Source organism: Alternaria arbusti (genome assembly GCF_024043155.1).
Source record: "Alternaria arbusti strain BMP 1465 chromosome Unknown scaffold_27, whole genome shotgun sequence".
In the NCBI taxonomy this organism is placed as follows: domain Eukaryota; kingdom Fungi; phylum Ascomycota; class Dothideomycetes; order Pleosporales; family Pleosporaceae; genus Alternaria; species Alternaria arbusti.
The window spans coordinates 140,823-161,991 of NW_026249967.1; the positions used below are offsets into that span (position 1 = coordinate 140,823).

Sequence of the window (21,169 nt, forward strand, 5' to 3'; positions counted from 1 at the left end):
CAGCCATCTAGACACAACACACACCTGGGCAGTTCGCGACTACGTCGTGAGACTGCATGCGTGTCACATCGGGACTTTAGCTGCAGTCCCGACAGACCAATGGAATGCTTTACCAGAACGCTGGCCCGCCATACCACCCCGACCCCTTCATCACCTTTCTTACGCGAATGGCGTTTCCGCTTTGCCATGTTCACTCAGGGACAACACCCTTAGTAGCTATCTCCGCGCTTGCCCAGGTGGGCGGGCACCGGTGCATGGACGCGGCTATTTGGCTCACTTTGCATAACCCATCACCTCGAACATGTGCCATTCGGACCCCATCAGTCAATCTCCAGTCGCCTGGTCTATGAGTCCCAGCCCCCACCGTTGCTGTTGTTTACCGCATCACGTACCAGCTCCACCGCTGTTTCTGCGAGCACGCGACATATCACTTCACGCCCGCGGCTCAGAACGCTGTGCAACGTTTCCCTGTAAGCCGCACAGACCCATGCATGGGTTCAGTCGACCCTAGAACTGCCGCCCACTGGCTGTCTTCCCGGGTACCCGAGAGCGGGCTCAAGGTTTGGGCGAGTCACACTCGCCATGATCTCTGCTTTCCAGCCACCCCAGCCCATGCCCCGACTGCCGCACCCCCACCTCCGTCCCTGGAATACCAGACACACAGCCACCACCCCAGAAACCAGCGCCTTGCATATTGAACAAACGACAACTTCAAGCCCAGCGCCCTCGTTAAAATAGTAGTGACACCTACATCCTGATGCAGGTGAAGGTGGCGCAAATCGGATCCGGAAGAGACGGCAACGCTGCTTCCATCACAGTCAATCCTTACAATGTATCAGCACCAGCACCCACTGCGCCCACGCCTATCACCGTGAACGTTCACGTGGCTATGCATGGTAGCTGCATGTCACCCGCAGACGGCAAACCCGAGGCGAATCTTCGGCACGACATGGCTGAACGCGCTGTAGGTCAAAGACAAAGTCACTGCGCAGCTGACCATGGTACCGGAAACCCGTAACAAAGACCACCCTGTCCATTGGGAAAGGGAACGAGGCTATATCCAGTAAGATTGCGGCGGAGAAACGCAATGGAGTCGACAACTCCTTAGACGTTTGGAAAACACACGCAAGCATCGTCATAGTAGACCGTTCTTCTTTGCTTATCTGGCCGTGCGGAAAGTCAGTATTGACGGCCAATATCATTTCCGTCGGCACATCCGCAGTTGCAAACGCCGGCGCAGGAAGCTGTCCGCGTGGTATCGGGCGCTCGCGCAGTGGTGATTTCGAAGAGACGGCACTCCTTGTCTTCTAGACTATGTCTGAAGAGTCGATTGTATTGTTCCAATATCATGGCCTCTGCAACGGCGTGGGCTTGTGCTGTCTTGCGAGCCCCTGGCATCTTCGCGGCGAGCTTATCATCGGTCCTAGGTCATGATAAATGTCACCCCATACGCAGGTACCTCTTGTACCATTGCCGAAACATCTCGTCCATCTTTGATCATCATCCAACCAGCCACTGTTTTCATGCCCTTCGACTAGGCACCGAACATGGACCGAGCCAACAAACTCAAGCGCTCGTCTTACGACTACCCTTCCACCACTCAACACACTTTGCCCCGCGAGGATTTCGTGGACAGTGATCAGCGACGGGCGCAAGACCACGTTGAGAGTTTCGTCCTTCGCGCCGGCAATGGTACGTCTTCCACGACCTTTGGCACTTTCATCTCATCTAATAGCACTTCAGGCTCGGCATCGACAACTCCACCCATACAAGTTCTCGATCGCAGGCCGATAGAACTACCAGACCACGTGGTCGTCGCATGCCCCTGGCGCATCCACCCTTCCGCGCGCGCATTTCCCAACGGTTCAAGCGACAAACAAGAGAAGATCAATCGATACCTCGATGAGCTGGAGGCGGCGGTAGCCGGAATCGACCAAGAGCTAAGGGGCTTTTACAAGGTGCGGTCTGACGGGCAGGTAGCTCCGTGGCGTCTGTCGCATAATGGCGGGTCGAGCTTGAGGTGGGGTTTCCGGACAGAGGAGACGCAGCCCCTCGAAGACCTCACGGCCGTTTCTGGTGGGCTTCAGGTGCTTCTCCGCAACGGAACCGAATACTGGGAGCCTGGCTTTGGGGGCACCATCGAGGCTGGCCACACCGTCTGCCCGATGGGCCCCCTCGGATCGTCGGAACCCGTTGATACTAGTCACCGAGAAACGAGTCCGAGGCACATTCCACCGTTCGCTAATCCCCCGTGGGGGGACAACGTCACCGTCCGCCCCGGCTCCAAACCAAAGCGCTCAGTTAGCGCTCCCTATAGATCGCCATATGGTGAGCTGCCTAATCATTGGGTGGAGGAGCTCAGCCACCCGGCTGGGTCGCATTCCCGCGCTGATGGAGACGAGCCTTTCGGCGAGAAGTCATATGCGCCCGAGAGATTAGTCCACCCCCATGAGAATGACTACGAGCTTGCCCAGTTGAGTCTCAACTCATGCAAGCTTGGTCAGACACGCCACGAAGAAGGTGAGCTTGAACAAAAGTACCGTCGGGAACATCTTCTCACTGGCATAGCTGTGGCCACGGTTGCCCTTCCACCTAGTCCCTCTGACGGCTCCGACGACGTTGGGTATGAGGCAGATGATGAGCCCCTAGCTGGCTTGCCCTTTGACGAGGAGTCTTTCTCGGACCCGGTTGTACCTGGGTTAAATTTGGATTGGGTTTTCCCGATAGAATCCTCCACACGGATCTTTGAAGATCCAGTGAAGCACGATCAAGGCCAATTCGTCGCCCACGTCTACGACGATGCTTCGATAAGCCCCTTCACCTCTGCACCCAGTCTGAGGTACGTGGAGAGGGCCACTGTTGAGGCGTCGACTTTCTCGGACTTCAACCCTTGCAAGAAGGTTAAAGCTTCATCCAACACCATCGCCTTGGACCTTCCTGGAGAGATCCAGGCGACATTCGATGTATTCGGCCGTCAGCCTGTTTGGCCTCGGCTTCCGACGCGCCAAGAAGTCAGCAACGACTATGTCGTGGACGTGTGCGAAGGCGCAGAGCAGACGCGCGAGGGAGCCAACTGTCGGCCGAAAGATGTCTTCTCTGTCATCCCCTTTGTCAAGTCCATCGGCAATGGTTTTGTTAAATCTGTTGTCGCGCGTCTTCATCACCACCCTCGGGGTCGTTCTTTTCGATCAAGGAGAGATGATAGTGCCAACATGAGCGGTTGCTGAGGATTATGACATTTTGAAGACTTGGTGAGTGTATTTAGCACGACATGGGTTCGGTATTCGGTTGGTCTCTGGCATATCCACGGGGATGGTGTTCATGTTGGAATCAAAGTCACTTCTTATTCAGGGCATAGACATTGTTATCATGTAGTGTGTGAGTTGACGCGCCATGTCATTCATTTCCTAGCTTGGGTCATCACCTCAAGCCTTTACATTTCTTACTTTCAGCGTGTCGTCAATGTAAAGTATATTGCCCTCGATTTTGAGCTTGAACTTCGGGTGGTATTTTACGGTTGCCCGCTTCAATATATCCTACTCATAGAGGCGTTGATGTATTTACCTTACGAGTTCCCGCTTCCCGCTTCCTACACACAGTAACGACCGTTTATGATTGAGCAATCAGTACACCGTGGTGTTGCCTATCCAGGCGGGCGCGAGGCGAGGGTCCAAATGCGATAGCTCTCAGTCAAATCCACGTCAGAACCACTCCTGCATTGTTGAGTTTTGTTCGTTAGCTACAACGTCACGTCGCGAGACCACCTTCACTACGGGCGTGCGCCCTCCGTGGTGCGTAGGTTGGACGATTTGCCAGTAGCCTGCCGTGACACCTGGCTCAGCACGTCGCGTTCCATTACTGCCGAAGAATATCCATCTTGCAATTTCTCCCCATGTTCAGATGATGCATGATCATCGACTTGCTCGCGCGATCAAATCAGGGAGTGTGCGTCGTCTTCTCCGTCGATGCAGGGTTTGCAGGCGTGTGCGTAACCAGACTGACGGCGCCATCGCGCGCGGAAACCGCGAGCCGCTCTTAAAGACGCGTCTTCTCAAGACGGGCGCGGGGTTGTGGGTGTGGTGGTGCTGAACTTGTTTGCGGGCGTCGTCGCAGGTCGCGTTATCGCTCTTCGCTTCGTGATGTGACGCACGCGCATGCCGGGTCCTTATCGGAATATCGCTGGCACGTTGACTTGACGGTGTGCGTTGTGGGCTGAGAAAGGGTCGACTATCAGCGCCAGCGTCGAAAATGAGGTAGTGCTGAAGGTGACGTCATTGGTGCCATGATGGGCCCTCGACGGGAGTACTGTCGCGTGTATAGAAATTACAGCGAAGCGGTAGTGACTGCGGCAAATTGCTGATATGTGAGACGAGCAACATCGGCTAGGCAATGGATAAGAAGGGAAGGGGTAGATGTTAAAAGAGGAATCAGAATGGATTGGAAGACCAACCAGTGCAAGAGGGCGAGGCGCCATAGCTGCCAGAAGCTCGGTCCTGACTAACTCACTCTGCCCGCGCGCTTGTGGCGCCGCCAAAACTAGATCCCGCTAGCGCTGCCCACTCCACACATCTACAGCGCTCCCCTGTCAGTGTGGGAGCGCTCGAGTCCAAGGTTTCTGCACCCCACCAGACATCGCTGCCGGCCCTGGAATAAACACGTGCAGGGTAGAATTCCTCATCAGTCTGAAACATGGACTCTATTCTTTCTCGGGTCAGGCTTCACTGCAACAAACGCGCGAACCCCTCCACGCAAATTGATCAATTCCTTCTTCGCTTTTTCTCGCAGAGATATCTCCTTGACCATCTGACCATTGGCTTCTGATGCGACCAGCTTCGCAGTCGTCTGATCCAATCGGCTGATCAATTGCCTACAACATCTCGCCCACCTTTTCTTTGATACTTGTAGTTCTGTGTTTGATGCGTCTTTCTTCTCTGTCATTTCGGACTACCCAAAGTATAGGCAACTATCAACCTTCACCACCCAAGCGGTCAAAAGCTCACGAACCGTTTGTTCTCTCTGCACTATGCACTTCCTGACTCCATTCCTCATCGCCCATGTTATGCCTACTAGAGCCAGCACTGAAAGACGGACTCTTCGCGTATAGCTCGAGACGGCGAGTGACGTTGGCAATATTCTTCTCAAGATCAGTGGTATCCTCCCCGATCCTACGCACCACCGAATCGACCCTACGTTTGAGTGATACCAGTTTCGGGCTGGGCGTCCATGATACCGTACCATCAGGAATTGGATGGGGTCTGATGTGCGACGTTGTCAGAAGATCTTCACAGCTGACGCAATGTTGAGGCTCAGGGTTGTCAATGCGACATTCGTTCCTACGACTAAGGTGACAAACACTGGGCGCAGATGCTGCTGGCCTCGTATCACCGTCCACAGAATCGCTATGCGTGTGATCGTCGCTGTTAGGGGTATTGGCGCGATCCGCACCCTCGACTGAAAGATGGATTGATTGGCAGCGACTCTCGCGTGCCGCTCGCATCATGGCCGTTCCGTACTCGCTTAGTTCGGCCTCGGATAGGTCTTTTGCATGGCGGCACGGGCTACGCGTAGTTGATTGAATGTTGCTTGAGTTGGGGCAGTCCGCCATGGCCACCGTTTGACTTGCAGGAGCTCTAAGTTCACGTCTGCGATCTGCCGAGGCAAGCGAGTGTTGGCGGGCAGTATTCAAGCTAGAAGGTCACGGTGATAGATCGTTGGAGACTGATCAGCTAGCATAATAACATGATTGCCTGGGACAATCATGTGTATGATTGTGAAATTGGCAATCGCACGGTACAGCACGCGACATATCGCGTACATGACCGTATGCGAGCGCGTTGGCAAATGGAGATGAGCAAGATAAGCGTAAAAGACCTAGCAAATGATCGACCTCTCAGAAGAGGTACATGGAGCTATTGTAGGAAGGCAAACAGTATCTGGAGAATCTTATGGCGAAAGACCTGAACAGCCCATGATGCACAGCGTCGACGTTTGCGTCGCGGAATTGCTGGACAAAGGGAATGACAATTCAGCTGAATGCCCAAGGTGTGAGCATCTTGCAGAGTTGGATGCGCGCGAGACGGCAAGAGTGCTGATGGTTACATGTGCTGTGGTGAAGGTGTGGGGTTCTACTCGAGCGGGATGCAGCTCCCACGCTACGCTGTAAAACGATCAAGCGCCCCAGAACCTTCAAACCATCACGACGTGCACGACATGCTGCCTACATCTCCTGCCACCGAATCCTGCGCGACTCCTGCGCCCGTTGCGCCCACGGCCGTAACTTCTTCCCAAATCTCGTTGCTGACTTCGATGTTCACATGAATGTGGAATGGTGTCTGGATCTCGAACACGTCGTCTTCGGCAAAGTAGTGTTTGCGTCAGCACTTGCAACACGTACCAAAGTTTATCTACCAACGGCATCAGCACCGAGCCGTATTTTCTCACGCCGTCCAATACTCATTTTCGGGACATCATTTTCCCTTCACCACACGCACACCATGTGTGGCCATCGATTTTCTGGCACGGTCAGGGAGCGCGTCATTACCACAACGGAGATGTACGACAACAACAGCGACCTTCCCCGTGCCTAACTCCGGAGCCGCAGTCGACTTTCTCACATCTCCTGCAACCTTGCTATCGAGCACAGGTTCACGTCACACGTGGGACCTGCGACAGACGGCCTATTGAGGACTCCAGCCTACCGGCGCAGCTACAACTTCGTCCACCGCAACTTGAGGTGATGTCACCTGCAGCGCATATATTCGATGGGCCTCCACCACAAACTTCTCGTCTCCGTGACGACTTCGCCAATCAGCCACGATGCCGATGCGAGCGAACAGCAGCCTAGCTGGCACCAGGAGACCGACGCCCTCACCTTGGTGGTCGACAGCTATGCTATCAGGGCGTCATCCCACGCCAGCACCGACCGAGCCTGTCTTTCTGCTGGCGAGCGCAGCGCCGGCACAGACTTGGCAACCGTCAAGCTTCCCACAACGCTCGAGGCTGGCAAAGACACAAACGATAAGGTCGGCAGCAGACCTATCTCCTCCTTCGCGACAAACGACCCTGTGACGAATGCACACGCGCAGACCACCGATATGGCGATCCATACAGACCAGTCCGCAGAATACGACATACACATACACAGGAATTATTTGCCAACGGGTCATGCAAATGACCAAATTGCTCTTCGTTTATTGATGAGCAAGTTGGCTGGGACAGGCAAAAAGAGCTAGGTTACTCTACTCTCTGTTCTTTCTGTTGAAGGCCCGACCCGCGCCTTGCCCACCGACTATGCGTCCGAAGTCGATGATATTCTGCGCGTGTCCTCCAACACATGGGTGTCTTTTCCGCTTCCAATGTCCGTCCTTGTTCACCATACTTTCTCCGGCACATACTGGGTATCAGGAACCGCGAGGTGATAGCGGGACCTCCCGCGGCAGGGCGCGCTTTCAAGAACATGAGGGCAGGATGCGTTTGCGGGCTGACAACAGCCGCGTGCCTTTCAAGCTTGCGGTACCCGCCGGTTTGTGGGCGACCCAAGTCGCAAGGCCTCCCATTGCATTCGTCCGGAGTCTAACTAACACTCTTCACAGCATCGCCCTTCACCTCGAACATCCAGACCTGAGCGCCTTCCCCGCCCATCTCCGCGTCCTCACCACATTCAGTTACTCCGCCCTGATCAAGCAGACTTCTTCACCAACACCAACCTCGATGCGCCGCCCAGCATGACAACGCCGCGTTGTACCCTGCGACATCACCCTTACAACGTAGATCATACACAACAAAACAATAGAATCGCAGTACAACTTGGTCAAGCATATGCAAAAAGCCCCTCGTTCCTTGATGAGCAGTTAGACTGCGGCAAGGGAAGTGGAGCTGGGGAGGTAGAGCGTGGGTTTGCGACAGGTACTAGTCCATCTCATCGCACGCAGTGCGGACAACTTGCTGGTTAGTTGGCACCCCGACGCTGGAAATGAAGGCTGAGGGCTCTGCATTCCGCTCACGCTTCACATACGGCACAGGGAAAGACCAAAAGCAACATGGAAGCATATAGGACGAAAGTTGACGGATTCGAGGCTTCGGTACATGAGCTAGGCGTTGTCGTCGAGGGAGATGTCTTGCAGATGGTCGAGCCCCCTAAGAAAACTAACACCAGTCATATGGCGAGAGCCGACAGCAATACCAACTGTTGCGGTAGCGAAACAGCGATCTGCGACGGGGAAGAGAGATCAGGCGGATCAGATTATCAAAGCCGCAGCAAGCCACTCGTGAGTCTGACTATCGCGACAGTGCCTTCCACTTTGACTTACACCTACTCGCAGACTGAACCCAGGCCCATTGAAGGGTTTCACCATGCGTACTAGAGCTCTGGCGACCCGATTGCTTACCGCGACGCGCACTTTCCCGGACGCCTGCTATGTCGCTTGCGATGAGGGAGTCTCCCGCGCATACCACGTTCGAGGCCGCAACCATGAATTACGTCTACCCTCGCCATGCTCCTCGGGATATAACAATCTCTTCCGTAGTTACACCCGCGGTGTCGTCATTGCTGGTAGCGCAGTCACGTCTCGAGGGGGAACCACCCGTCTGGCTCAACTGGGATTTCTGCAAAGACTAAGCGCGAAGACTAGTCAACAGCTGACTCAGCTTCAAACCTGACGTTCCCAATCTCTCTGGTTTAAAGTGTATCTTTGCGCAGGGTAGGGTCATGGATTGGGATAATTGTGAGCGGCTCGTTGGACTCGGCATCGAACTCGCGTTGAGGGAAGTGGCCTCCTACACATTGAAGAACAATTCCGGTGAGAAGAGCTTTGCGGTTGTCTCGGTGCAGACAACGTTCACTCGCTCCGCGTATTCAACCTTGTCTGCTCACGACTCTATCGAAAGAGCTTGGGAACTCCGGAACACGGCTTACTGGCGCTGCTCTATTTGAACATTGTTGACCATGTACACATCTGGAATTGATTATACATTAGCGGGCCTTCATGATCTGCCACCCGGCGCTTGACAGCAGCGATGAAGGTGAAGGTGGGAGCGATTTGGGGCTCATCGTCCTTCCTGACGCGTCGTCTGTCCACACTACCTTTTCCTTGATTGCTGCGACCATCGTCTTCGCCCCGCAAAGACTCCACAGAGACGTCTGGTAAGCGTAACACGCGCAAAGATTGGTGCTTCAACACACAGCCTAGTCAACTCACTCTTACGCCATAAAACTTAATTCCACTTCTAGCAAGAGCGCATACCAAAGCGCCTGGCGACATGTGTGTGCAGAGGGAGTGGATGAAGAAGGTCGATCGACGAGTGCCTGTTCTTGGTATGGTCACCGAGACCAGTGACGAGCGCCATACCGACGAGACTGATGAGAACAGTGGTGAGACGCGTGAGGTCGGTGGAGAATGGAAAGAGAATGACTGGAAGAGCATTGCCGGTACAAACGACTGTCCATGGAACGAGCTGGATTCCTAGACGGGCGTCGGGCTGCTCTCGGTCAACGATGCGCAAGTCCTGAAGACAAGGACCAGCAAGAAGTCTTTGCGATGACGCCGCGCAGTACACGTCATGCATTCAGTAGCCCTTCACGACCTCCATACCTGGGTATCGGATGATGTACGCTCCAGGCTCCTACCGAGTAGGCGTACTTGCGACGCTGGTCCGGACAGCATTTATCGCTGAATCAAACCATGTATCACGCGTCGAGACTTATAATGCTGTCGACTTATAGAACTGACCATTCGATCCACGGCCTTCCCACTGGTTGTCTTCATCTACCTCTCAGGCCGTAGGCCTTCGTCACACTTCCAATCGATCCAGATATCTCTCACATACCACCGAGACTTCCATTATCCGACATGCTAGCAGAGGGCGACCTGCTCTCGTTCTCTGCCCCGCGGTGGCCATGAGAAACAGGTCGCCAGGGTCCGCCCTCGGCGTTTGCAGCTCCACCGTGGTGAGCGGGAGCGTGGGACCAGAGGTGACTGAGGAAGCGCGTCTTGGCGTACAACAAGTCTCCCACTTCTTGCAACCAGTTGTTTGCTCATTCTCATTCTACCGTACACCAACGCCTGCAAGCCCGTAATCCTGCGAACAACGAACGACGAGACCGTCGCGATGAGTTCCGGAAGCGAGGCCACCGTGATAAAATCAGAGAACGAGCCCGCTGCGGTGCAACGCGCAACCCCAGCGAAATAATTTTCGTTGACCCTCAGACACCGCGTTCAAAAGGATTCGATGCAGTACGACCATCCCAGAGACCTACCGACGTGGGTAATGGGCCTCATGGCTATTGTCGAGGTCGAAGAGATCGATCCTCCCAGTCGAACCGGATCCGGAGATAAGGCTGACCCCTCTGCCCGAGTTGAGTTGAGTGACGAGGCTTCAATATGTAGCGATACCGACTCCTGGAATGAGCCAGCCTTTTGCTACGACGAGATGGAATGGAAGCACGAAGAGGAAGCCTCCAGCTACGGCGCTGATATCTGTGACGAAGCCGAGACCATCGTATCCACAGGCGACGAAACGGACTTCAAGGACCGCGTTGCAACGGATATCATAGCAAAAGCTGTGTACGAGGAGAGTGATAGCGATACGGTGAATCGCAGGTAAGTACAGCTGCCGACTCACTGTGTCATTGGCCTGGCTAATGACCCCCTCAAAGACTCGATCTAGATCGCGCAGACGATCTACCACAACGTTTAGGAGCCACAGCTTTAAGGTGGATCCAGGCTGAGGTTCTCGCGTGTCTTCTATCCTCCCGCAAACGCACATGTCCAACGCCGCCTGCCTCAACACCAAAGACCCCCGTGTCGATCAATTTAACGTGGTGGATACAATACTGAGAGTTCAGACTGGCTTTTGAGACCACATACGACTAAGACTGCGCGGAGACCACAGGGAGTATAGAGAATGGCGAGGATATACCATCAAGGAGGCGTTGCTGCTCACCATTCCAGACCATGTTGGTTCCCAGGTGGACTACCAAACCTGCGTTTGCCGTTTGCGTGTTCAGCTCCAGGTTATCATGGGACCAAGAAAGACTCGAGCCAGAGATGATAAAACTGGATAATCGAGAAGACCTCGCTTCGTTCTTCACCCTCAAACCATACTCGATACCAATGAAGAGGAGGAAGAGGTATGCAAGCTCAAGGCGTGGGAGCGTGATACTCTTGGGTTGGAGGAGTGCGAAAAAGTGCAAACCCAAGAGCAAGAAGCTGCTCAGGTAGAAGGTATTGACTTTGTCAAGGCTGGAGGTCTCGGAGTGGTCAAAGCCCAGGGAATCAAGGTTGCCAAAGTCAGTCTTAGCCAAGAGTGATTACGCTCCTAGCACGTATATGTTGTTAACTCGCTTATATGATCTACCAGACTTGATCACAGTCCTCTCTCCATGCTTGTCATGGACCTTGCAACTTTAAAAGAGCGATCTCCGACGTTAGCTACCGTTACAGCAGCACCCACCCAGGCTCTTTTCCCTAGATCAGGAAGCTATACGCGGATCCGAGAACCAATGCAAGAAGCAGCAGGTCACGCCGAAGAACCAACGTACCGAGGACCCAATGACTGCCCGAATACGTCGTACCAGCGACATGACAACCTTGATTACGACACAGTCAACGACGTCTCGCAGTAAGTTCTTTCAAGAGTTCTTAGTAATAATCCGAGTTCTTTCCACGGCTTGCACTACCCCATAGATCTGTCGTGGTCCACACGGGTCCATATGCCGCCTTCAGACAACCGAAGGTCCGCGCCATTGTCACGCAGGTTTTCTTAGACCGTCAGAATCTAGAGAACTCGAAGAAAGATCGCGTAAACATACCCATCTTGCCTAAGCCCTCACTCTCCATCGCAAATGAGAAGCCCGTTTATCTGAATTGGGAGTATTGCAAGGAATGATGGGTGTAATCATCTCGAATGACTTCGCAGCAACGGCGCAGCCCCAGTTGTGTGCTGGAATTCAGGACACTACACCCGCTGGATATTCTACATAAAGAGTCTTGAAGAAACTATGAGCTCTTGTTTTGGAAAGATAAAGAGGCATGTTGTACAGTCCGAAGCCGGTATCTTGCGTGGGCTTTCTTGCTGCCGACAGAACGCAGACACCGAGACAGTAGATTAGGGTCCAACATGTCCGCTGAGTGCTAAACCGATCGCAGTATTGTCTAGCTGTTGTAGCGATCTCGTCAATAATGAACAACCATTGCGGTGTCAAGGCGGCCATAACGTATACGATCGTGTCGAGCTAAGCGACCAATGGCCTGCGAAGATCAGCTGAGCAATATAGTAGAGGCAGCGGCGGAAATACTTACGAGGTATGAACATAATTGTCCTCGCAATCATGGCCTTTCGTCTTGATGGTAATGCTCTCACAACCAGTGCTTTCCTCCTCGTCTCCCCCAATAATAGTGCCGAGCTTCTTCAGCTGGCGCTTGAAGTAGCGCGTCTTCCTGTACCACCAACGCTTCATCTTTCGGGAGTTCTCGGATGGCACTTGGGGGCGAGGGCATGTATCTTGATCTGCAGGGTAATGGTGAACTGCCTCGCGGATCCGGTACGTTCCATGCTGACGTCGTGCGATGTCTTCTGAGCTGTATATCTGTGGTAGGGAAGATGGCTTTCCGTGAAACTAGGATAGCAGCGCTTACGCAAAATGAATGAAATTTCCAAGTGTGGAAGACCTCAGTTAGTAGTCGCTTCCGCAATCACTTTCACCATGAGTACGCACCAAGCGCTAAACGCCGGCGGCTGATGGTGTTGGCTCCAATAGGTCTCACTTCCTGGGGTTCGAAGCGGGTGTGATTAGATTCGCGCTGAGATAATATTCCGCTGAGAAATTTGGTCGAGCTCAATCGTGATGCACGTGGGCACTTGAATGTCGAAGGAGGAGAGATACGGGCGTCGTGAGATGGAAGACATGAACTCTCGATATTCCATCTACCTGCAGGCTAGCGTGAACGTAACAGACCGCGGGACATCTTCTAACATTTGTACGGCTAATGCTGCAACTGCTTCAGATTTGATGCAGACCTCCAAGTCGATATAAAACGTGATGGCGATCCGTTTGTCTCGGCCGACCCGATCGCGGGTGCCAGAGAAGCTTCTGGTATTCGATCTTGGATGGCGAGACTAATTTTGGACTTTTCGTTCCTAATCAGCGATACCGAGCGATTCAGGCCGCTGTCAATGAGGCGCTAATTTCCGCCGCCCCCCCAATCTCACAGGTAGAAGTGAAGGTGAGAGGGACGGTGAGCGTGGAGAATTGTCTGTCACAACGATCTTTTGCCAAATCGTACTGGCCAACATATCGCACTACTCCGACTCCTCCGACTTACCACCACTCTCACCAGTTCCGCGCGACGCGTCGCAGTCCCCTCGGCCTGTCATCCTCATCTCTTTGATCGCCCACCAAAGCGCAGCATTTCCGAGACTCAGAAATCGAAGTCTACAAGGCCCCAACCCAAGCGATCGTTCCACTCATTTAGACCAGGAAAAAGGCCAGGTTCGGGGATGAGCATTGGTCCATTCTGTAAAGGTTGTCGAAATCGCAGGCAAACGACAAGGTCAGAGCGCTGCGGAACGTTGTCGCAGGGGATGTTGTCTATCCCATCTACTGCAACACTGACGCTAACTTGCTCTTTTGCGTGGTCCAGTGTGACCGATTGAAAGCATCAGGGTGAGCGTGGGCACACACCGAGTGCGGAGAAGAGACATTCCAGCATTGGGAGTTCGAAAAGCAGAGGAAAGACTTGTGCAAGCGGCGGTCAAAGAACTGGCGAACTGTGGACGGAGGAATAGTGCATTTAGCAAACGCGTCCTAGTGACCTCGATTAGGTGGCTCGGTTGCGCTGAGTTGGAAGATGTCTTGGTTTCGATATTACAATCGACTGGCGAGTGGGCAAGAGTGACCCGGACCTTGGAAGCGTCCCCTCCTCCTCAACCGCGTGTCCTTTAAATAACACCCTCATAATTTTGCTCGTTGCTAGCCGCAGAGACAAAGTCAAGATGACCAGTCTCCGAGTACTTTTGACAAGAGGTCGCGCAGTCGGGTCTGGCTAACGTCGATAGGCTTCTACGCTCGATTTCAATAGTCTTCCCCCAGTTTGATGATGCAAACGCAATGGCGACTCGTGGACAAAAGTCCGAGACGGTGTGCTAGGTGAGAGAGAGAAAGACTGCGTCGCTACAGGTGATTGTAGATTTCGAGACCCATGTGAATGGCGGTCTGCCGAAGGCAGCTGGAGCGAGAGCATTCGGGATGTCAGTGCGTGGACGGGTGATGCAAGGAAATGCACAGTATAACGATTAGGTGCTTTCTGTTTCTGCTCGGGAAAACAGAGGCGTTGGTGGGTGAAGCCGCCAAGTGCGCAGGACAAGAGCTTCCAAGTCACCTCGCCTTCACCAATGACGGAATTGCTCGTTGATGTAGTATGTCCGGCTGGCACGCGTACCGACATGCCAGTCTGGGCGACGTGGTGCGTCCTGTCCTCTATTGCACGTTTTCAAACTAAGTCACCGCGTTGCGCAGCTCAAGTATAACCAACTCGGTAGGCGCCAGGGACGACAGCGGAGATCGCATAGGTTTGCAGCAGATGTCCATCAGGGGATGTAGCGGAGATGGTAGAGAATGTCGGATCGTTTTTGTCAGGGCAGCATACCCAAGGACATACGTCAGCCAAGTGGAGGATTCCGAGTGATTAGAAGAGAGTTACTGGAACGGGAGCACGACGAGCGCGCGAAACTATAGCAATCAGCCAGTGATTGTGGCCGGTAATGGCGGCGTCAGAGCAATGGAAAAGTATGTGTAGCTGGTACAGCCAGCGCCCTTGACGTCCAAAGCAGCCAGTGAGGAATCTTCGAGCTTATATATCAGACAGCGGCCTGGGTCAAAGGCGACGATGGCTAACCCGAAATTTGACCGTAGTTCGAGGGGCGCATTCGTGATGGCAAAGCTGCCAGAATGCGGCTGCAGTTGGGCAGGATGTGACACCGAGGACCGCGTGTTTGAGGCGGTGGGGCGATAGCTTTCAAAAGGGCATACACTACGTCCGAGGCTGACGCTGACGCTCAGTAGAGTTGGCGCATTCGTCAGCCAGGCTCACGCTGTAGATGTCATGCCCAGATCACGACTGACCTTTGTGGGAGTCCGTGCTCTTGGCGCGTCATTGTGGTGCTGCCGGTGGGCATTCAATGGGCCGTGGCTACTGGATTGAGCGAATCTAGGAAATGCGCGTGTTTTGTCGCGGCAGCGGGTAGGAGGAGAGCTGTGTCGGTGCTCGTGGGCATGGCGAGGGCGGGCAAGTTGGCTGCGGCGTCGGCAGTGTTGTGCTTGGAGTCGGCACGGCATAGCCGCGTCTCACGGGCGGGGCTCGGGCGGGGCTCGGGCGACATCAGACGACAGACCATCCCAACCTCACGATGCACTCCATGAACTTGCGAATTGTGGTGCATCGAGCGTATAACGCCGTTGTGACAAAAAGAAACTACTAGCTATACGTCCTCAACGTACCCACAAAGATCTACATGAAGGTAACCCCACCAATCTCCTCAAACGAGCCTGATTCACGACTCCTCAGATTTCGCATCAGGCTAACTACGATGCGCTTTTCCATCATCAGTCACCCTCTCCGCAATAGAGACTCTAGGACTACCCCAGATGTCTGATGCATCTGAAAACAGTTCTAGCAGCTCAGACAAGAGTCGCTTCGCTGTTTCTTCCATAATAGGACGACGCAACATCATCCGGTCGGTAAGAATGGCCATGCAGTCGTCCAGATCTTCCAGAGTGCCCTTGCTAAAGACAATGTATTGGATCGAGAAAAATCCGTTTTGAGCGGTATCTTGAAGTCTGAAAGCGCGGTGAAACGCGGAAAAGATCGTCATGGCTCCCCAAGTGCCGCAAGCATCTACTACAGGGCCTCGGTGAAGAATTAGGAGGTATCAGCATCTTTTCCATAGCTGATCCAGACAAGGCTTCATGGCGTCTTCAGCTGTCGCTATGTTGACAGGCTCGATCATCTTACCGCCGTTCCTCCACCAGACTTTGCCGGAGCGATTCTCCTAGTTACCGATGATCTCTCCTTCCGCCAGCCCAAACGCGTGGCCGGGACCAGAATCGATGACAACGACCGATTTGGTTTCATCGGACTTGCTTGCTATGCGATGTGTTGCGGAATATCTGATGTAAGCGGGATCGATGCGCGCATTCTCGTTTGTTGCGATCGCGAAGGATGTGCATAGTCCGATGCCGCTTGTCCAAAGATGGTGAGGGAGAGGTTCTGTCCATGCTGGCGTGACATCCCCGAACAACATTCCATTCTTTTTGCCTAGCAACTTTCCAGCGAACTCCCATCTAGTGTTTGTATCGACATTCTCTAGCAGTTGAACTACGGCGCGCCTTGTGTGGTGGCTTTGGATTGGTAGGCGGCGGAGCCGTCGAAACGTCGGAACGTGTCGGAGCAGAGTTGTCGAACAGCAGCCCTGGAAATCGGTGCCACGCGCTCACGTGATGCCCTGTGGCACAGACCCGAGGTCCCGAGGTCAGCATATCTGACGACCAAGGCCAGGTATCGCACGAGTGGGCTGGCGTTTGCTCCATCGTAGGAGCCCGCTGGTCTCTGCGTGAGCCTTGCTTGCTCATGTTGTGTTGCTCGCGATATCGTCTCGCCTTACCGCTTCATAAGCGACCGGTGAAGGGCGAGACATGTCTTTGCTCAGCTTGGATGCGACGTTTCGCCTTTGGTTCTGGCCTCCTCAGACCAACCTCATCCCCTCTGATCCCCACTGTGTAATATACTTGGCATCACACTCATCTCCCCACACTGTTGTCCAAATGGCGACGACAGGGAACTCAGAGCAACTTTCCCTCCACCACAGCCTCTACACCGGTGACACGACTTCGCGTCATCGCGCCTTCGCGCCTTCGTGTGCTTCTTTCAACGCTGCAAGTAGAACAAGAGAACCGCTCCGCATGGATCATCGCCTATATCTTTTCCCTCGAGCAGCACTTCCTGGTGGAAGCGCTTGAACTGGCCGAAAAGTACGACGCGCCGAACGAAATACGCGGAGTCATTGCGTCTCGACGTCCCGGTCCAACCGATTCCTCCGTGCGTATACTCCTTGGCCTGCGTTCGACTCGCCATGGGTGGAGGGCTCACTTTTGGTTGCTGCTCCACGACACGGGTGTGTACTTCCCCGTCAGGCTCTCGGTGCACTTTCCAGTCTCGTCGCAACCCTCTCCAAGGAGTACAGTCTACAGCAGGTCGTCGCCGCCCTCTTCGTGCCTCTTCAGACCGAGCCTTACAGTGGTCCGAAGAACGATGACTCGGCGATTCCATACGAAGGCCAACGGTGGGTGCAAGTAAGCGACCTGCTCGCTACCCAAGTCGCACTGAGTGAAGCTACGGCAACATCAGGGCCATCGACGTATGCAAGCGGGCATGTTCATTCTGATTTCGGTAGTTGGGTTGTCGATCTTGGTAGTGCAGATGTGAGATGGTTGTGCGGAGTTGCAATGTTGTATGATTTGGGAGACCTTTATGCGCTGGTACCTAGGTACCGCCCGTGGGACTCGGATAACGTGACAATGCGACGCTTGTTCGCCCGACCTTTGTATTAACCGTTTGCTATGGAGACAGAGGTGATATTGTCAATGGAACAACAGTGCATGTATGCAATTGCTGTTGAAGCTGGGCGGCAATGAAGCTGACGGCTGAGTGTTGGTGGTCTTGGTGAAGATGGCGATGACGTTGATGACAAAGCGTCGCTAGCGACCGTGTAGGCTTAGCGGCATCCGGCCTCGGCCAGCGTTCGCTCTGCCCCGGTGCCAGCTCTCACTGCCACACGCCCGATGCATCCGCCATAGACCACCATGTCTTCGCAACAGCGCATCGCAGTCATGTCATTCCTCGACCCTATATCGCCGACGTGACATATTCCGTTGCCCTTCACGGCACCACTCGCCGTGCGACTCGCCTTCGTTTACCGGCTCATCACCTTCCTGCATGCGACACCGCCCATATTACACACGGAAGCACGTTGGCAGCCGCACCTTGGACACGTCCAGTATCGCGACGGCCCTGCTCTCGAGCAAAGTAGTGCACACATCTCCCCACATACTGCATATCCCCCAAACATCGCCCATGTCAAGTCGCAACCAATGGGCAGCCGCTGCCGTCGTCTTCACAACAAGACACGACTAGTCGGAAACTAGGAGGACGGATGCATAGCAGGACAGTGGATGATGGGCCCGGTAGGATCTGCTGCGTAGAAGCGCGCTCAACGCAGTCGACGACAGCCTACTTGAATCCGACGGCATGATTCCTGGCCACCACCTCTGCTCGACACCCAACATGGACCCCGTGGCCCATCCTTCACGGTACCTGTCGCGCGCAGATTCGGCAGAACCTTGGACTATCTGACTACCGCGCACGCCCGGTTACTGTCTGGAGCAGCGACTTGCAGACATCTCCACTGAGGACGTTACTTGGGCCATGGAATTTGGCGGAGCTGGTGCTGGGCAAGACAACATGTCTCAGCGTCACCTTCACTGATGAGCATTTCACGCTGAAGCACACCACTGCGTCTTGGTCAAGAGGTTGCGAAAAAAAAATAGTCGTTTCATGCCACCTGCGCAGACTACAACCTCACCCATGATCGCCAAATTCACTCCGCAGCCCCCACTGTCGGCGCGAGCCCATCCCAACGGCCGCCGCCTCGCCGAGGACCACCACCCCGTCATCACCTGCCTCGCCCTCACATTGACCGCGCGAAGCTTGTCGTCAGTTACGAACGCGTGCTTATGTACCATGCTGCAGCAGAACGTTGTCATCCTCACGATGGACCGAGTCCGCACGACGCCATGTTGCCAGATCACATATCGCCCGTTAACGGAACGTCAATCGAGGCTCCAGCCGGTTGCCCTTACGCCATCCCTCCGGCCTCTCCACATTGCGAGGACGCGTTCTACACCTGGCCACACGATATCATACGCGTCGCGATAGGTTTCCATCTCCACGACACACATGGCGATCTCGATAGAAGATGGACTGGGCAACAAGGGTGGAGTACAACAAGATGGGTGTCACGGGGAGTGGCGGTCGCTCCCCGACTGTGGGAGTTTAGGAATTCGACTGGATTGGCACGAGTAGGCTGCAGGTCAACGAAGGGTGAAAAGGCTGACGGCTTCTTACTCAAAGACCGAGTACATGTTGTGCATGGGCAGATCTGCTGCAAGAGTTTGGATAACCCGACGCCTGCTGGCGACTACTCTGAGATGGTTAGGTGTTCATATAGCAGTCCATAATGTTCTATTTGCAATAATAATAGTCTGTCAAGGCAACATACCCCTATTTACCACGCAGTCAAGCACCCTGACCGGAATCTAAAGAATCTATCCTGCCTATCTCCTCCGCGTCAACACGACTATTGGTTGTATGCGTGAACTCCGAACGAAAGAATGGTATTGTTGTTGCTACGAAAGACTGTCTAGTTCCCATCAGTAAATGAGACTTGGCCGATGATCGTCCAAACGGAATGCCAACAAGTCAGCGACTGCTGGTGGGGATGGATCAGGTCCGAGAGGAAAGCAACATTCACAGTGGTAGTCCGTTTCGCTGATCCTGGTTCCCCGTCCATTCACTCGGTTGCGTCCAAAAGCTTGAACCCGTCCACGAGCTACCCTCGTCACACATGTGATACATACCGGATGACCACACGGAGTGTCGAGCAACCCATCGTCTCCATTGCACATGCAGCATTCAGTATGGCTGGACCGGAGGGGGTGAAGCTGCTGAGGGCCTAAAGCGAGGTGCTGGGGACAGTAGACTCGTTGGTCGCTGTCGCGACAGGCATTGAAGCATTGCCAGCAGCAGATGCTCTTGCATGTGCTGAGGACGAGTGGGTCCGTCTCTGGGTCTGTGTCATGTTCGTGGACGCACTGCGAGATGTTATTGGTGCTGTCTTGAGGAGTATCGGAAACGCTCCAAAGCTGTCGCCAGCTTTGCTTCGTAATGATTATGCAGCTCCTGAAGAAATTTACAATCCCCAAAGTAGGCCAGCTCTCGATGGTGAAAATGTAGACGGCCACAAAGCAAAAGAAGAGAATGAGAAGAACGGATGTCTCGACGACAGCATCGTGGTCGCAGGCTTTACGAAACGTTACTGGCCAGAAGTAGGTACCGAGCGCGAGATACATGAGCGATTCGACAGACCAAAATTTGGCGGAGTGATATTGCGTGCGGAATAATGCTCGTTCAAGGCAAGCCAACAAGTCCGCGCCTGCTACTAGCGCCCACCAAATACTGAAGATGATAAAAAGTCCTTGACCAACGCTTGAACGACAGTAGCATCCCTGATGTATTGTCTCCCAATCAGAGGCTCTGGGCGTTCTTACAGAATCTCTGGTAACCAGCATGCCTATGTGTACGGCATCAGTAAGGGATTTTCGTAGGGTAGGACCGATGAACGCGACCGCCCCAGAGTGGTCAAGATAGTATCGTTGGCACTTCCAAAGCCCTTCCGCAACCATGCGCCTTGATTCATGCATGATTGATACGATCAGACGCCAGCCCTTGGATAGGATTCCAACAAGAAAATACACTCCTACCATGATGAAGTAGATAATGAAGTAGGTAGCGATTATAATTCCGCACACAGGCAGGAACATGAACAGCATACTGAAGTTTTTTGTAACGGGAACATCGTATAGTAGCATCAGGAACCCCGTGATCGTGAACAGCAAAAGTCCATAGAGGCCATTAAGGAATTTTCCATCAATCTCTTCATAGTCTTTAGATCTATCGTAATCCTCAGAGCTAGGCATTCGGTCGATGGAGCTTTTAATCAAGCTTACAGTGGCAAATGCGATATCGAAAGGCACCCAGGAGGTAATGTAATGTGACAAGAACTTTGTGTGTATACAGAGTGGCGGATTGTTTGTGTAGATATTTGTAGGTATGCTGAGTACGCGTAGATAATTGTAATGTGTTGTAAGTCTTTGTATGTAGTCGATAGCTGTACTAGAAGGTTTACAGACTATATACAGATAAGCGAGCATAACTTCAAGAGAACGGCATACGGTGTTCTCCGACAGAGATTTCTACTCAGGAGTAAAGACAATGCATTGTGTAAGAATAGAGACCAAGCGATGTCTCGAAAGAAGTCGACGACTTTCACTGGAAAG

At 53.6% G+C, this 21,169-nt stretch overlaps 3 protein-coding genes across 3 annotated transcripts; all 3 read left to right on the plus strand.

Moving 5' to 3' along the window:
• Nucleotides 1-1,547: 1,547 nt before the first annotated feature.
• On the plus strand, nucleotides 1,548-3,227 carry J4E86_010939 (uncharacterized protein; the record flags this gene model as incomplete). The annotated part of the gene is made up of 2 exons (XM_051451433.1): nucleotides 1,548-1,692; nucleotides 1,744-3,227. 2 exons carry the CDS (start codon nucleotides 1,548-1,550, stop codon nucleotides 3,225-3,227), a joined length of 1,629 nt encoding a protein of 542 aa, XP_051297432.1.
• A 6,031-nt stretch (nucleotides 3,228-9,258) lies between these two features.
• J4E86_010940 (uncharacterized protein) lies at nucleotides 9,259-9,465 on the plus strand (the record flags this gene model as incomplete). The annotated part of the gene is made up of 1 exon (XM_051451434.1): nucleotides 9,259-9,465. One exon carries the CDS (start codon nucleotides 9,259-9,261, stop codon nucleotides 9,463-9,465), a length of 207 nt encoding a protein of 68 aa, XP_051297433.1.
• Nucleotides 9,466-10,275: 810 nt separating this feature from the next.
• J4E86_010941 (uncharacterized protein) lies at nucleotides 10,276-10,871 on the plus strand (the record flags this gene model as incomplete). The annotated part of the gene is made up of 3 exons (XM_051451435.1): nucleotides 10,276-10,598; nucleotides 10,655-10,711; nucleotides 10,844-10,871. 3 exons carry the CDS (start codon nucleotides 10,276-10,278, stop codon nucleotides 10,869-10,871), a joined length of 408 nt encoding a protein of 135 aa, XP_051297434.1.
• Nucleotides 10,872-21,169: the final 10,298 nt, after the last annotated feature.